Genomic DNA, 18951 nt, shown 5'->3' on the forward strand with positions numbered 1-18951 from the left:
AGAGTTCGTAAACATTTTTCAAGGTCAAATTCAAGCACTTTTAAGGGTCGTTTTCACATTTTTCCTTATCGCTGAGGTAAAACACATATCTACAGGAATATATATACTCGTGATCATTTTTTGTACATTGTATTATGCTATAAACGTCTAAAATTATGTTTCATCATCGCAAAAAGTTTAGAAATTAAAACAGAATACAAAGTTTTATCCCAAAAAAAGGGAAGCCACTTGAGACAAAGATTACGAAAAAAACTGATCGGAAGTTGACCTGAATGCACCCGTTAATTTTCTTTTTTGACATAGGCTACGTTCAGAGAGCAGGTCTTAATGCACAATTCGGATTCTTTGGCGAAATCTGATTTTTTTTGTATGCTCGTTCATATTACACATTAAATGCGACTTCTATCAGATTTGAGTATGGACTAAATGCGACTCTGAAGTGACCCACGTGCATAAAAGAGGTCTTGACGTAATACATGACCACATAGGCACGCACTGTGTTTACGGAAGGGATACTCCTGGGACGCAGAACTGCGATGTTTGTTGCATTTCAATGATGCAAAGGTCGGATAAAAGCGGATTTGGGACCACATATGAAAGTGGTCTGGGTCAGATTGGAAAAAAAAAAAATTGTGCTGTTCAAACTGTCTTTAAAAGATCGGATCCAGGTCACATATGGGCAAAAAAAGTCGGATTTGGGCTACATTTGCCTGGAATCTGAATGTAGCTATAAAGTTTTATTTTTCAAAATGTATTAGCTCTGTAAGAAGCTTTGGCATCTAACCTGAAGGAGTGAATATTAAAAATAAATAAATAAATACACCACATCACAGAGTTACAAAGCGTAGCATTTTTCTTACGACGAGGCATTTTCCTAAGACGAGACATTAACTCATGCTTGGCTTCAGCCGCTGTCAAAGATATTTATTGTAGAATTTTCTTCCTTTGGCCTTAAACTAAGTTCTGTTCTCCAGCTGGAAGAAACAAAAACAGCAAACAAATCTTGAAGCTAGCTGCAGTGACGCAACACTGACGTAATTTCTTGTCATGCTCAGAGTTCGTACACATTTTTCAAGTTCAAATTCAAGAACTTTTAAGGGTCGTTTTCACATTTTTCCAGCACAACACCTTATCGCTGACGTAAAACACATATCTACAGGAATACATATACTCACAATCATTTTTTGTACATTGTATTATGCTATAAACGTCTAAAATTATGTTTCGTAATAGCAAAAATTATGTTTTGTGATAGCAAAAAGTTTAGAAATTAAAGCAGAATACAAAGTTTTATCCCAAAAAAAAGGGAAGCCACTTGAGACAAAGATTACGAAAAAAACTGATCGGAAGTTGACCTGAATGCACCCGCTAATTTTCTTTTTTGACATTGGCTACGTTCAGACATCAGGTCTTAATGCATAATTCGGATTCTTTGGTGAAATCCGATTTTTTTTTGTATGCTCATTCATATTACACATTAAATGCGACTTCTATCAGATTTGAGTATGGACTAAATGCGACTCTGAAGTGACCCACGTGCATAAAAGAGGTCTTGACGTAATACATGACCACATAGGCACGCACTGTGTTTACGGAAGGGATACTCCTGGGACGCAGAACTGCGATGTTTGTTGCATTTCAATGATGCAAAGGTCGGATAAAAGCGGATTTGGGACCACATATGAAAGTGGTCTGGGTCAGATTGGAAAAAAAAAAATTGTGCTGTTCAAACTGTCTTTAAAAGATCGGATCCAGGTCACATATGGGCAAAAAAAGTCGGATTTGGGCTACATTTGCCTGGAATCTGAATGTAGCTATAAAGTTTTATTTTTCAAAATGTATTAGCTCTGTAAGAAGCTTTGGCATCTAACCTGAAGGAGTGAATATTAAAAATAAATAAATAAATACACCACATCACAGAGTTACAAAGCGTAGCATTTTTCTTACGACGAGGCATTTTCCTAAGACGAGACATTAACTCATGCTTGGCTTCAGCCGCTGTCAAAGATATTTATTGTAGAATTTTCTTCCTTTGGCCTTAAACTAAGTTCTGTTCTCCAGCTGGAAGAAACAAAAACAGCAAACAAATCTTGAAGCTAGCTGCAGTGACGCAACACTGACGTAATTTCTTGTCATGCTCAGAGTTCGTACACATTTTTCAAGTTCAAATTCAAGAACTTTTAAGGGTCGTTTTCACATTTTTCCAGCACAACACCTTATCGCTGACATAAAACACATATCTACAGGAATACATATACTCACGATCATTTTTTGTACATTGTATTATGCTATAAACGTCTAAAATTATGTTTCGTAATAGCAAAAATTATGTTTTGTGATAGCAAAAAGTTTAGAAATTAAAGCAGAATACAAAGTTTTATCCCAAAAAAAGGGAAGCCACTTGAGACAAAGATTAAGAAAAAAACTGATCGGAAGTTGACCTGAATGCACCCGCTAATTTTCTTTTTTGACATTGGCTACGTTCAGACATCAGGTCTTAATGCATAATTCGGATTCTTTGGTGAAATCCGATTTTTTTTTGTATGCTCATTCATATTACACATTAAATGCGACTTCTATCAGATTTGAGTATGGACTAAATGCGACTCTGAAGTGACCCACGTGCATAAAAGAGGTCTTGATGTAATACATGACCACATAGGCACGCACTGTGTTTACGGAAGTGATACTCCTGGGACGCAGAATTGCGATGTTTGTCGCATTTCAATGACGCAAAGGTTGGATAAAGGCGGATTTAGGACCACATATGAAAGCGGTCTGAGTCAGATTGGAAAAAAACAAACTTGTGCTGTTCAAACTGTCTTTAACAGATCGGATACAGGTCACATATGGGTAAAACAAAATCGGATTTGGGCCACATTTGCCTGGAATCTGAATGTAGCTATAAAGTTTTATTTTTCAAAATGTATTAGCTCTGTAAGAAGCTTTGGCATCTAACCTGAAGGAGTGAATATTAAAAATAAATAAATAAATACATCACATCACAGAGTTACAATTCCAAGCACTTAAAACTAGAATTCAAACACTTTTCAAGGATTTCAAGCATCCATATGAACCTTGACTGTTGGCCTTATCTTTTGTGATCAAAGCGTAGCATTTTTCTTACGACGAGGCATTTTCCTAAGACGAGACATTAACTCATGCTTGGCTTCAGCCGCTGTCAAAGATATTTATTGTAGAATTTTCTTCCCTTCGGCCTTAAACTAAGTTCTGTTCTCCAGCTGGAAGAAACGAAAACAGCAAACAAATCTTGGAGCTAGCTGCAGTGACGCAACAGTGACGTAATTTCTTGTCATGCTTAGAGTTCGTACACATTTTTCAAGGTCAAATTCAAGCACTTTTAAGGGTCGTTTTCAAATTTTTCCAGCACAACACCCGATCGCTGAGGTAACACACAAATCTACAGGAATACATATACTCATAATTATTTTTTGTACATTGTATTATGCTATAAACGTCTAAAATTATGTTTCGTAATAGCAGAAAGTTCAGAAATTAAAGGAAAACACAAAGTTTTATCCAAAAAAACAGAAGCCACTTGGTGTTCTGCAGATACACCCGCACCGAGACAAAGACTAAGAGAAAAATTAAGCAGAAGTCGACCTGAGAGCACCCGCTAATTTTCTTTTTTTACCTAGGCTATGTTCAGACAGCAGGTCTTAATGCACAGTTCGTATTTTGTTGGTGTGCTCATTCATATTCCACATTAAATGCGACTTCTATCAGTTTTGAGTATGAACTGAATACTACCCTGAAGTGACCCACATGTGTAAAAGAGGTCCTGACGTAATACATGACCACGCAGGCACGCATTGTGTTTACGAAAGCAACACACCTGGGACGCAGAATTGTGACAAATGATGTAAAGGTTGGATAAATGCGACCTGGCCGTTCAGACTGAAGTCGCATTGCAAAATATCAGATATCGGATTTAGGACCACATATGAAAGTGGCCTGGTCGGATTTTAAAAAAATGGAATTTGTGCTGTTCAAACTGTCTTTAAAAGATCGGACACAGGTCACATATGGGCAAAAAAAATTGGATTTAGGCCACATTTGCCTGGAATCTGAATGTAGCTATAAAGTTTTATTTTTCAAAATGTATTAGCTCTGTAAGAAGCTTTGGCATCTAACCTGAAGGAGTGATTATTAAAAATAAATAAATAAATACATCACATCGCAAAGTTACAATTGTAAGTACTTAAACTAAACTTTTCAGACTTTGAAAACACAACATTGAAATTCAAGCACTTGTACGAACCCTGAATGTTGGTCTCATCTTTTCATTAGTAGAATAAAACACGTAGAAATTAAAGCGTAGACGAGACTTTAACTCATGCTCGGCCTCAGCCGCTGTCAAAGATATTTATGGTAGAATTTTCTTCCCTTTGGCCTTAAAGTAAGTTCTGTTCTCCAGCTGGACAAAAAAAAAGCAAAAAAATGTTGAAGCTAGCTAAAGTGACGCAACAGTGATGCTATCTCTTGTCATGCTCAGGGTTTGTACACATTTTGTAAGGTCAAATTTAAGCACTTTTAAGGGTCATTTTCAATAAAATACATACCTACAGGAATACATATACTCTTGATTTTTTTTTTTTTTTAACTTTTTTATCACAATGATATAGATTGTATTATGCTATAAACATCTAAAATCATGTTTCATAATAGCAAAAATTTTAGAAATTAAAGGAGAACATGAAGTTTTATCCCAAAAAAGGAACCCACTTGGTGTTCTGAAGACACACTTGCAACAAGACAAAGATGAAGAAAAAAAATTATCGGGAGTCAACCTGAGAACACCCCCTAATTCTCTTTTTTTGCCATAAAGTTTTATTTTTCAAAATGTATCACCTCTCTGTAAGTAGCTTTGGCTTGGCATCTAACCTGGCAGAGTTAATATTGAAAATAAATAAATTAATCACACCACAGAGTTAGAATCGCAAGCACTTAAACTAAACTTTTCAGACCTTGAAAACAGTTCAAGCATTTTCAAGGGTTTCAAGCATCCGTACGAACCTTGAATGTTGGCTTTATCTTTTGTGATTAAAGCGTAGCATTTTACCAACGACAAGGCATTTTCCTAAGACGAGACATTAACTCATGCTCGGCCTCAGCCGCTGTCAAAGATATTTACTGTAGAATTTTCTGAAATAAGTTCTGTCCTCCAGCTGGAAAAAAAAAAGCAGCAAACAAATCTCGAAGCTAACGCAATAATGATGCTATCGCTTGTAATGCTCAGGGTTTGTACACATTTTCAAGGTCAAATTCAAGCACTTTCAAGGGTCATTTTCAAATTTTTCCAGCACAGCACCTTATCGCTGAGGTGAAATACATACCTACAGGCATACATATACTCTTGATATATTTTTTTTTTTTACTATTTATCACAATGATATACATTGTATCATACTATAAACATCTAAAATTATGTTTCATAATAGCAAAAAAGTTTAGAAATTAAAAGAGAACATGAAGTTTTATCCCTAAAAGGGAAGCCATTTGGTGTTCTGAAGACACATTTGCAATGAGACAAAGATTTAGGAAAAATTTTATCGGAGTCGACCTGAGAACACCCACTAATTTTTTTTTTAAACATCCGTACGAACCTTAAATGTTGGCCTTATCTTTTGTGATTAAAGTGTAGCATTTTTCCTTTGGTGAATTTTCCTTCTCCAAGACGAGACATTAACTCATGTTTGGCCTCAGCCGCTGTCAAAGATATTTATCGTAGAATTTTCTTCCCTTCGTTCCTAAAATAAGTTCTGTCCTCCAGTTGGAAAACAAAAAAGCACCAACAAATCTTGAAGCTAGCTGCAGTGATGCAACAGTGATGCTATCTCTTGTCATGCTCAGGGTTTGTACACATTTTTCAAGGTCAAATTCAAGCACTTTGCAGACCTTGAAAACACAACATTGAAATTCAAGCATTTTCAAGGATTTCAAGCATCTGTATGGACCCTGAATGTTGGCCTTTTCTTTCGTTCGTAGAATAAACACATTTTAGCATTTTTCCTTTGGTCTATTTTCCTTCTCCAAGACCAGACTTTAACTCATGCTTGGCCTCGGCCACTGTCAAAGATATTTATCGAAAAATTTTCTTTCCTTCGGTCCCAAAATAAGTTCTGTCTTCCAGTTGGAAGAAAAAACTGCACACAAATCTTGAAGCTAGCTGCAGTGACGCAACAGTGATGCTATCTCTTGTCATGCTAAGAGTTCGTACACATTTTTCAAGGTCAAATTCAAGCACTTTGCAGACCTTGAAAACACAACATTGAAAGTCAAGCATTTTCAAGGATTTCAAACATATGTATGAACCCTTCGTAGAATAAAACACATTTTAGCATTTTTCCTTTGGTCTATTTTCCTTCTCCAAGATGAGACATTAACTCATGCTTGGCCTCAGCCACTGTCAAAGATATTTATCGTAGAATTTTCTTCCCTTCGGTCCTAAAATAAGTTCTGTCTTCCAGTTGGAAAAAAAAAAAGCAGCGAACAAATCTTGAAGCTAGCTGTAGTGACGCAACAGTGATGCTATCTCTTGTCATGCTAAGAGTTCGTACACATTTTTCAAGGTCAAATTCAAACAGTTTTCAGACCTTGAAAACACACCATTGAAATTCAAGCATTTTCAAGGATTTCAAGCATCTGTATGAACCCTGAACGTTGGCCTTATCTTTCGTTCGTAGAATAAACACATTTTAGCATTTTTCCTTTGGTCTATTTTCCTTCTCCAAGACGAGACATTAACTCATGCTCGGCCTCAGCCGCTGTCAAGGATATTTATTGTAGAATTTTCTTCCCTTCTTTCCTAAAATAAGTTCTGTCCTCCAGCTGAAAAAAAACCCAGCGAACAAATCTTGAAGCTAGCTGCAGTGATGCAATAGTGATGCTATGTCTTGCCATGCTGCAAATTAGTTGTTTACCCACTGCAATCAAGTCATACATCACGCTGGAATCCAGAAAAGCTGTCCCGTGTGGTTCCAAACCTGCAGCATAAGCATCGCAGCAGTTCATCCACAGCTCTATGGCGCTAAATCTGTTTGTATATCCTCACCTTGTCAGCCAGTTAAGGGACTTATGACAAGGAAGGAAAACAACATCTGTCTTCATCCCAGATGAAACGAGCCAGTAACGTGCCACTCAGAACCAGGACGGAGACGAAAAAGAAAGGCGACTTCCATCACCGCAGAGTAAACAACGGGGCAATTCGTTAAACAAATGTAACTTTAAACTTTTCCCCAGATCTAAAACAAAATCTGGTTCCAATGTGGGTCCAGTTCGGGGTTTGCTCGGCGTGGCACCTGGAATTCAAGCTGCAGCGAATCTGAGAACATGAAAGTCTTGTGTGCATCATTTTATTCCTGGAAGTCCTTGCAAAAACCGCTCTAGTTTGTGTTTTTAATTGAACTCAAGGGTTTCGGTGTCTTTTTTTTTTTTTTTTTTTTAAAGTAGATGAGTTCCACATCTAAGTAGTTTCCACATGTAAATCAAATGTGTCCCTATCAGCTGCAGTATTCCTCCCTTCCTCTTGATTTAAAGCTGTTTTCAGTCTGGTTTCCATTCAAGGATCTACTAAAATAACCCTCAAACTACTTACAACATGCGCTGTCTCATGTAAAGCCATCCGTCTTTAAAATGACTACATATTCCTCGACTCTGCCATAAATTTTTCCCTAATTCCCTGATTGTCTTGTCGGGAATGCGCCTCTCTAGATTTGATAATATTCGTACAAAAACAAAGACCTAAGAGACGAAGAAGAGTTTGAGGAATAATCGTACTATGAGATGAAAATACAGCTGTTCAAACAAACTTCTTAGGAGGGGCTTTTTTTTTTTTGTGAAACTATATTTCACCTGACCAGCTGTTTGGATAATAAATGTTAAATGACTGTCATAACATTCAGTTAAAATAAACAGTAGGAAGTTTTTTCACAAATTTATAAGACGAAGAAGTAAATACGGAATTTATTCAGATTAATCTTCACTAAACTTCTTTATCTACTGTTTAATTTTGCAGAAGTCTGTGTTACATTTCTTCTTTATCCACATCTTAGCTGTAGTGGTACTTGTATTAAGCACACTATATAAGTAGTAGTCTTATACTTGTAACTTACTTAAGTATTTCCATTTCACATCTCACTGGCCAATACTGCTCTCTTTACTCTACATTTATCTGATCATACTTGCTTTGTTTTTACTTAATATATGTTTATGATAAATGATATGATGAAGCACAAAGACCCAGAGCTACTTTTGTGGCAGTTCCTAAATAAATTTTCTCTTTATTTAACCTTTACTTAAGTTATTTATCAACATTTATTATAATATTACCCTCTGTATTTTGTATTTTCCACTGCAAATCATGCATTTCCCCTAGAATAAATTTAGACGTTCATAAAAACTCAGAGTAAATTCAAAGGTTATTACATCAAAACTGAGAAAACGGAATAAAAAGTGACTTTTTCAGCAAAATATATCATTAACTGAACATAAACTAAGTGTGTCCATCCACTGTCATTGGGGTTTTACTGGTGAATCAATGTTGTAGAAGATGACGGTGTTTCCATGGTAACTACGGAGCCTCTGAATGTCCAAATGGGTCATATCTGATGACCGTGAAACAATAACAAACTGTATTTTACACCAATTATTTACATGTATGATAGAATTAGTGGATCGACATGTATTAAACAGTTTAGATCAGTAGATGGTTTTAGTTGGTAATGGATGTTTGGGTCTTTATGGGTTAAATAAGCTGCTCAAGGCCCTGGTTTCTAAAATGTATTTATAAATTTGTTGAAAATCCAAGTTGCATGCATCGTCATGAATAATATGTAAATGCACAGAATAGAAACGATCTTTATGCATTGCTTAAAAATGCAAACTATAAGGGATAATATCATAATAAATGGTGATAAATAACTTACGAAAAGCTAAATATAGAGAAAAAAAACATATTTTGGAACTGCCACAAAAGTATCTCTGGGTCTTTATGGGTTTTACTGGGGAATCAATGTTGTAGAAGATGACGGTGTTTCCACGGTAACTACGGAGCCTCTGAACGTCCAAATGGGTCATATCTGACGACCATGAAACAATAACAAACTGTTTTTTACACCAATTATTTACATGGATTGATAGGATTAGTGGATCAGTATTAGTATTAAACATTTTAGATCAACGAATGATTTTGGTCACTCATGGATGTTTGGGTATTTATGGGTTAATAATGACTTATTGCAGATATTTTAACTAAAACAATTAAACTGGGGTCGTGCAACCAAACACAATCTGCAGTTCTGTCTTGTTATATCTTAAAGGGGTCATATTTTGTTAAACCCACTTTTATTAGTCTTTGGTTCATTTATTTGTGTATTTGGACCGTAATAGTTCATAGTAGATACTTTCAGTCAATAGTGGATGTTTGAGTCTTTATGGGTTAATGTGCTAACTAGTAAAAACTAAAATTGGCTATACATTAATGAACTACATTCAGTTGTTCTTCCATGTACAAACAACATGCATATGTTTTTATAGTAATAATATATTACAAAAATAGCAGACATCTTTCACAATGAGTACTTTTACTTTTTTTTATGTTTTACAGATAGGGCCTCCATAATTTTACTTGTTTACTATTCAGTAATGATCTAAGAAATTGTTCTCTTAACTTGACATGATGGACCAAAGCCTGTAGCTCATCCAGACTAATGTAATTTTAACCAAATGTATCTTCACATTTATTTATTAATTATTATTTTTAACCCTCCGGTATCCGGGTGGGCCTTTTAGGCACACTTTGCACTTCATGTTAAAAAAAATTCATATTGTTTTTCACAATTTGAATAAGGTTACAATTCAAAAGTTGTTCATTTTTGCATGATCTTTAAAATTCTGGCCACCAATTAAAACTTGCACATTGTAAACAAAAGAAAATTACAAGATTAGCATCTGTCTCCCAAGTGTGCCTAAAACGCACTATTTCTTCCATTTGATATGTATGATTAGGGCTGACCTTGATTTACATAAATAAAATCAAATTAGAGCAGAAAAATAAATCAATATGTAATATTTAATAGTTTGATTTATAGGTGTGCATTTTTGGCACACTTGGTGACAGATGTTATTTAGATATTTTTAGATATTTTTCAACATTTGACCTAGCGCCAAAAATAATAATGCAAATTAACCAATGTTGGAGTTAATCACTGACATATGCCAGGCTGCAAAAATCAAATAATATGTGTACCATTTTTTTATGTAGTATATTGAAAAAAATACATTTTTTGTGTTTTTTCCATCTAAAAAAAATGGTTTGTTTACATTACAAACACGGCATTTAAAGGGTTAAAAAATGTGACAATTATTGAGTATTTGGTATTTTTACTTACGGCTCAAGTTGATGAAATACAAAAAAAAAGTGTAAAAGAATTAAAAACAAACTGTATGAAAATTTTTTTTGACATTATTCCACAAAAAGGCACACTTGGTGCTTAGTAAGGGCCTTGGTGGACGGGATACCGGAGGATTAAGTTCAACTTCTTGCTCCAAAGTGACAGTTTAGTGTTCATTACCTTGTATATTTGTATATTTAATAGTTTGATTTATAGGTGTGCATTTTACGCACACTTGGTGACAGATGCTAGTATTTTTTAAAATTTGACCTTGTGCCAAAAATAATAATGCAAATTAACCAATGTCGCTTTTAATCACTGACATATGCCAGGATGAAAAAATTAAGTAATATGTGAGCCACTTTTTATGTAGTATATTGGGAAAAAAATTTTTTGTTTGTTTTTTTTCCATCTAAAAAAAATGGTTTGTTTACATTACAAACATTTAAAGGGTTAAAAAATGTGACAATTATCGAGTATTTGGTATTTTTATTTACGGCTCAAGTTGATGAAATACAAAAAAAAAGTGTAAAAGAATTAAAAACAAACTGTATGAAAATTTTTTTGACATTATTCCACAAGTGTGCCAAAAAGGCACACTTTGAGCTTAGTAAGGGCCTTGGTGGACGGGATACCGGAGGATTAAGTTCAACTTCTTGCTCCAAAGTGACAGTTTAGTGTTCATTACCTTGTATATTTAATAGTTTGATTTATAGGTGTGCATTTTACGCACACTTGGCGACAGATGCTAATATTTTTTAACATTTGACCTAGTGCCAAAAATAATAATGCAAATTAACCAATGTTGCTTTTAATCACTGACATATGCCAGGATGAAAAAATTAAGTAATATGTGTGCCACTTTTTATGTAGTATATTGGAAAAAAAAATATTTTTTGTGTTTTTTCCATCTAAAAAAAATGGTTTGTTTACATTACAAACATTTAAAGGGTTAAAAAATGGGACAATTATCGAGTATTTGGTATTTTTACTTACAGCTCAAGTTGATGAAATACAAAAAAAAAGTGTAAAAGAATTAAAAACAAACTGTATGAAAATTTTTTTGACATTATTCCACAAGTGTGCCAAAAAGGCACACTTGGTGCTTAGTAAGGGCCTAGCTGGACGGGATACCGGAGGATTAAGTTCAACTTCTGGCTCCAAAGTGACAGCTTAGTCTTCATTACCTTGTATGTTTCCATTTCCATATGCAGAAGTAAAACAAAAAATAAAACTACATACGAATGTCAAAAAAATTGCAGAATAAGTTTTTCTCACTTCCTTATTTGTGTGTTTTTTACGTCAGTGTTAACCTCGTAACCTGCACTACTTGAGGATTTGCTGACTATATATATATCTTACTGAATCTGACAATTGTAAAAAAAAAAAAAAAAAAAAAAAAAAAAAAAAAAAAAAAAAAAAAGTGTATTGTGAGTGTTGTTTCATTTAGAAGGACATCTGATGTGAGTGGTCCCACAGAAGGTTGGCCCAGACAGCAGAACAAACATCCAACTTTACTGCTTCGAAGACCTGCCACATAAAGACTTTAATGACCCCAATTCATTTGTCACGGAATATTATCCTCCGCCAAACCAGACGGGCTCCGACTTCTGACCGAGGGGGTAAAACCGCAATATAATCTTTGCATCGAATAAACAAACAGGGCTGGATTTGTCTTGGAAAGATAATGAAATAAACATTGGGGTAAAATAATGGCCAAGTACGGTCACGCACTGTGCACGGGTGTTCTTAAATCACACTGATCTGAAGGAACTTTCTTATCTTTTGTTGTAGTAGGGAATGCAGTGTGTGTGCATGTTGTGTTTTTTTGTTGTTTTTTTTTTTTGCTTACCAAACTCGCTGGCACACATGTGCTCCAGCATGGCGTCCGTTTGCATCTCGTTGTCACATGGAGGGCAGATGGGAGAGTAACCTGTGGAAATAAACACAAAGTGACATGACACAAGGTTTTTTTTAGAAGCAAAATATCAAAGTTCCCACTAGAATACAGGTGTCAAACATGCGGCCCGGGGACCAAAACCAGCCCACCAAAGGTTCCAATCCAGCCCGGGGTTAGGGCATGAAACTCAAAAATATCATAATAACCTATAAATAATGACAACACCATTTTTTTTTTCTTTAATTTAGTGCAAAAAACATTAAATTATGAAAATATTTACATTAAGAACCTACCCTTTAACAATAAAATGTGAATAAACTGAAATGTCTGAAGAAAATTAAGTGCAATTTTAACAATTTTCTGCCTGATACTAAATGTTTTGTGCCTTTGTAGATCTCATCTGTAATGCACATGTATAAATGATAAGTCGAGGCATAATATTGATAAAATTACACTTATATTTCTTAACAAATTTCATTTTTTTTCTGCTTATTCACATTCTTTTTGTTTGAATAGTTTGTAAATGTAAATATTGGCATAATTGAATGTTATTTTTTGCACTAATACAATTTGAAGTTGTCATTATTTATTAGTTATTATGTTATTATTTTACTGGTCCGGCCCACTTCAGATAAAACTGGACTGAATGTGGCCCCCGGAAGAAAATGAGTTTGAACCCCCTGCACTAGAATCTGTCCTACAGGAACAGAGAACGTACAAAAAGGGCATCAAAACATAATTCCTCATTTGGAATTAAAAGCAAGTCTGTATGCAAAACTGAACTGTAATCCTCTGTTTCTTTTGCTTGGGTTAACTGACCCGGTTGTTGCCAACAAATATCACAAAAAATTATATCGAATGGTTTTTTTTTTTTTTTCCTTTACTTTTTTTTTTTACATTTTGCGCCACAAAATGTTTGCTTGTAAACTGGATCTCAGATCAGATTCCCACCCGGACACAATGGCATAACACAGTTTTTAGTTGTTTCCCTTGACTATCTCACTTGTCGATTACACCATAAGGATGATGTCTTTCTAAAGACTTGGGAACTTATTCTTACCTATACAGGACTGGAAGCTTCGACTATTGTTAAAAGGGCATTTGTATTTTGAAATGAAAACATAATTTTTATGCACTCTCAAAAGTAGAGGTACCAGCTTGTACTTATAAAAGGGTACAAATGCTTGTCGCTGGGGGTGTACTTTTTTGAGAGACATTTCTGTACCCTTTCGAAATGGTCCATTTTTGTACCTTAAGTATTTTACATAGAAAGAAAACTCTTGTATAGTTGATAATGCCATGATGTTTAAAGTTTGACCCGGTGGCCTTACTGAGAAAAAAAAAAAGAAAAAAAAACGGCATAGGCAAGCTACGACATCAAGACATGGAGGTGTGAATGAAAACTTGATAAAACAGAGATTATGGCAATAATCAGAGGTTTTAATAAGCTAAATAAATTATTAGGCTATTATCATTGAGCTAATTGGGCTATTAAATTAAAACACAAATTACACTGGGTTACAAAAAAATGTTTTTTGCAAGTGTTCTAGGTTTTTTCAACTGAATTAGGACCATTTTGCACCGCTAAATCCAAAAATGACATCTGTTTTTCTCAATCAGGTCAGGTTTTTTTGCTAATTTGATTTTGAAAAATTTGATCTTCTCACAAAATATAATAATTAATACCAAAATAAGATTGGTAAGCACACTTTATGAAACTTGTGACTTGATTCCTGTTAGGTACAATGGTGTATTCACCGCAGATGTAGCAGAATACGTCAGGCTTATTTTTGCAAGGTCTTCTAGTCGAAGCCATTTCATTCACCTGTAATATTAAAAAAACATTAATCCTACATTGGCAAAAGTCAAATCTTCAGAACTCGTTTATTGCAAGAAATATGAAAGAATTTTGTATCATATGATGTGAAAATGCCCATAAATGTGAGCAAAAATGTTAAAAAGCCAATATGTAGCATAGTTCAGAAAGTTGACCTGATTGAGCAAAATTAATGTGATTTTTGGATTCAGCACACCAAAATTATCCTAAATCAGCTCAAAAAACTTAAACAATAAATTTGTTTTTGACCAGTGTAATGCCATGATGTTTAAAGTTTGAACCAGTGGCCTAATTGAGAAAAAAAACAAAAAAACACAAAACGGCATGGGCAAGCTACGACATCAAGACATGGAGGTGTGAATGAGAACTGGATAAAACAGACATTATGGCAATAATCAGAGGTTCTAATAAGCTAAATAAATTATTAGGCTATTATCATTGAGCTAATTGGGCTATTAAATTAAAACACAAATTATTATTAAATATAATATAGAGTAATTACAGTATGATATATAATAAATAATGTTTGAACTATAGTTAGACCTACTGTTCAGTTCTCCAAGCCTATAGCCTATTTTCATGGTCTACACACATTTTTAAATAATGCTGCAGGGTACCTTATAGTACAAATTTGTACTTTACATAATTTTGGACCCTTTTTCATAGTCTAAAGGTGCAATTCTGGCCTCCTAAAGACCAATGTTGTACTTTTGAGAGAACATTCTTAAAAAATGTACTTATAGGTACATAAATGTTCTGATCTTGTACCTCTATTTTTGTTTTTGTCTGGTTGTTTTGTTGATATGTTCTTTGTTTGTGACAATAAATATAATAAATCTAATTTTGAAAAAAGCAGGTCTCTAAAACCCAGTTAAACAGGATTTATCCGGCTCAGTTCCTATCTTTCCGGTCTGGTGTCCTCCCTGGTCTGGTCCTGGTGCTTGTACGCTCCGGTGACCTGACCTCGGTGAGGAATGTCTTTGGCTTTTATAGCCAGCTGTAACTAAAACCTGCAGTAAACACTTCCCTCCTCTCAGCATATTTAGACTAGTTTTCAAAACAGATCTTTCCATTTCACCAGTGACATATATATGTATATATGCCCCTGTGCATGCACCAAGTATTAGAAATGTGGAAGGAATAAATGATAATGATATATAATCCAGGCTGGGAGGACTGTTCTGACATTCAAGAAAAAAAAAAAAAAGAAAAAAAAGGTAATAGCTGACTGGAAGACAAAAACCTGAAAACAAAGAGCCAAAATGTGTTTTTGCCAAAAAGTAATTCAGTCTAGAGGCATATCTGTGAATATTTTACCAGCACGATTTTTCAGCCTTTTTTTTTTTTTTTTATGTACACACCACAAATAGTCGCTCCTTGCCAAACAGCTGAGCTTACTTTCCAAACAAACTTGGACCTGCGCTTTTTAATACAAACCGACTGCATTTCAATGTCACAGAATGTATCTGGATAAGTTGAACAGAAGGGTAAACGTGAAAACAAATACGTGGTTTTCTCTCCGTTGCCAGTTGTCCATTACATGTGTTTAGCGAAAGCTTGTGAAAGTAACACCCAGGTGTAAAGAGCTTGTGAAAACAGACACTGTTTACAGAGTAACTAGGGTCCCTTTGCTTATTTGAGCCCGTTCCTCCTTTAAATCAATTATCACCGGCTTGTATTTTAGCTGTGGCGTGGTTAGCACTGTTAGCTGACCACTATTAACAATCATTAAGAAGAATGGCTATGAAGATAAGGCTTCTTTTTCTTCTGCTTTATCATCTTCGCTATCAAAAAGATCAGCCTGGTTTATGTCAGGACATTATATAATATAGGGCAGGGGGGTCACAGTCATTTTCTTCCAGGGACCACATTCAGTCCAATTTTATCTGAAGTGGGCCGGACCAGTAAAATAATAGCATAATCCAGGGGTGTCAAACATGCGGCCCGGGGGCCAAAACCGGCCCGCCAAAGGGTCCAATCTGGCCCGTGGGATGAATTAGTGAAATACAAAAATAAGATATTAAAAGATATTAACGATCAAGGATGTCAAAATAAATTTACTTCAATTTTATCTAAAGTGGTCAGACCAGTAAAATACTATCATAATAAAGTATAAATAAAAAAACCCACATATTTTTCTTTGTTTTAGTGTAAAAAAAGTAAAATTACACAAAAATGTTAACATTTACAGACTAGCCTTTTACAAAAAATGTGAAAAACCTGAACAAATATGAACAACCTGAAATGTCTCAAGAGATTTAAGAGTAATTTTACCAATATTCTGTCTGTTATGAAATGTTTTGTGCGTTTGTAAATCCACTGTGATCTGTACGTTGAAATGAATAAGAAGCTGAGGCCAAATAATAGCATAAATTGTTAAAATTACACTTTTTTTCTTAATAAATTTCATTTTGGTCATGGTTCATGTTTTTCCATATTTTTTTAAAAGACAGTTTGTAGATGTAGAAATTTTGATAATATAATCTTACTTTTTTCACTCTAAAACATAGAAATTAGACATAAAAATTTTGGAATTGATATTATCTATGTATTATTATGTTATTATTTTAATGATCCGGCCCACTGCAGGTCCTATTGGGCTTTATGTGGCCCCTGAACTAACATGAGTTTGACACCCCTGGCATAATCAATAAATAATGACAACTTCAAATTGTTTTAGCGCAAAAAATAGCATTAAGTTATGCTAATATTTACATTTACAAACTATTCAAACAAAAAGGATGTGAATAACCTGAAAAAAAATGAAATTTGTTAAGAAATATAAGTGCAATTTTATCAATATTATGCCTCGACTTATCATTTATACATGTGCATTACAGTTGAGATCTACAAAGGCATAAAACATTTAGTAACAGGCAGAAAATTATTAAAATTGCACTTAATTTTCTTCAGACATTTCAGGTTATTCACATTTTATTGTTAAAGGGTAGTTTCTTAAAGTAAACATTTTCATAATTGAATGTTTTATGCACTAAATCAAAGAGAAAAAAATGGTGTTGTCATTATTTATAGGTTATTATGATATTATTTTACTGCTCTAACCCACTTGAAATCTAATTGGTCTGTATATGGAACCTGAATTAAAAGGATTTTGACACCATTTTTGACACCATTGATTATATATATTTTCATATTTTCAGTGTAATTTTTGCATTTCACAAATTCATCCCGCAGGCCAGATTGAACCATTTGGCGGGCCGGATTTGGCCCCCAGGCCACATGTTTGACACCTGTGTTTTAGGGCAAAAAAATAACATTCAATTATGCCAATATTTACATTTCCAAACTATTCAAACAAAAAAGATGTGAATAACCTAGAAAAAAATGAAATTTGTTAAGAAATGTAAGTGCAATTTTATCAATATTATGCCTCGACTTTTCATTTATACATGTGCGTTACAGATGAGATCTACAAAGTCATAAAACATTCAGTAACATAATAATAATAATAATAATAATAATAATAATAATAATAATAATTTATTTGTAAAGCGCTTTCAATCAAAGTGCTGTACAGATATAAAATCAGTAACAGGCAGAAACACACTCGTAATCTGTATATTCGGTCAAAACTATTAAAAATCCATGCAATAATGCCGCAATAATCTTATTTAAAGCATTCAAGAAATTACTACCAAGTAATATACAAAAAAACTTCACAATTCGGGAGAGTACTCATAATTTGAGAGGTTTTGGAGATTTCGTATTTCCCAAATTTCAAACCACTCGTAAACGTTTTTGTTTGTCTGTATGTGGAGTGAAACTTTGGAACAGTCTGGACATCCAACACAAGCAACGCCAAAATATCCACTGATTTAAACTGGTATACAAAAATATGGTCTGGTCCCAGTATAAAGATGGAGGGTCTTAAAACTGATGTTCCATAAATATTCTGTCTTAAATGTTAATGTGTGTTTGTTGTTCCTCATCTAGTTGGTCTGTGTTGTCCATTACCATCTGGTATTGTTTTTACCATCGCTGGGATGTGCTGTCCTTTACCATTAGTACTGTAGTAGTTTTTGTTTTTTTTCTCTTCATTGTTGGTATGTAATTATTGCTGTTCTTTACCACTTGTGGTATTGCAGTTTTTTGTTTTTACCATTGTTGGTATGTAATTGTTATCATGTAAGTTGACGGTGAACTGTTACCTGTGGTAACTTCACCAGGAATGTACTTTGTTTCTTTTTTTTTTTTTACACACATTTTGGTTTTGCAATGTAAATACAGTCAAATGAATTTATTCTAATCTGGTTTAGGCCTATTTTGTTCTATTTTGTTCATTGTTCTGGCTCAAAGTCAAAGGACAGGAGTGAGTATTTAAAAGTTATTATGTTAAGTTATTTGAAGATGAGAATGGGGGTGGGATTAAATAAGTTTTTCTTCTTCCCACTCCTTTTCAAGCATAAATGAACTACACTGGTCAACAACAAATTTATTGTTGAAGTTTTTTGAGCTGATTTAGGATAATTATGGTGTGCTGAATACAAAAATCACATTCATTTTGCTCAATCAGGTCAACTTTCCGAACTATGCTACATATTGGCTTTTTAGCATTTTTGCTTACATTTATGAGCATTTTCACATCATATGATACAAAATTCTTTCATATTTCTTGCAATAAACGAGTTCTGAAGATTTTACTTTTGCCAATTTATGATTAATGTTTTTTTTTTTTTTTAATATTACAGGTGAATGAAATGGCTTCGACTAGAAGATCTTGCAAAAATAAACCTGACGTATTCTGCTACATCTGCGGTGAATACACCATTGTACCTAAC

General features: G+C 34.2%; 1 protein-coding gene across 1 annotated transcript in view; it reads right to left on the reverse strand.

Moving 5' to 3' along the window:
• Positions 1 to 18951, reverse strand: part of sfrp1a (secreted frizzled-related protein 1a) — a 76108-nt gene that overhangs the window by 35915 nt on the left and 21242 nt on the right. The window contains exon 2 of the mRNA XM_030144140.1: positions 12268 to 12348. Coding sequence (XP_030000000.1) covers positions 12268 to 12348 — 81 coding nt within the window. The remainder of the gene's footprint in view (positions 1 to 12267; positions 12349 to 18951) is intronic.

This window comes from Sphaeramia orbicularis, chromosome 9, assembly GCF_902148855.1.
Source record: "Sphaeramia orbicularis chromosome 9, fSphaOr1.1, whole genome shotgun sequence".
NCBI classification, from domain to species: Eukaryota; Metazoa; Chordata; class Actinopteri; order Kurtiformes; family Apogonidae; genus Sphaeramia; species Sphaeramia orbicularis.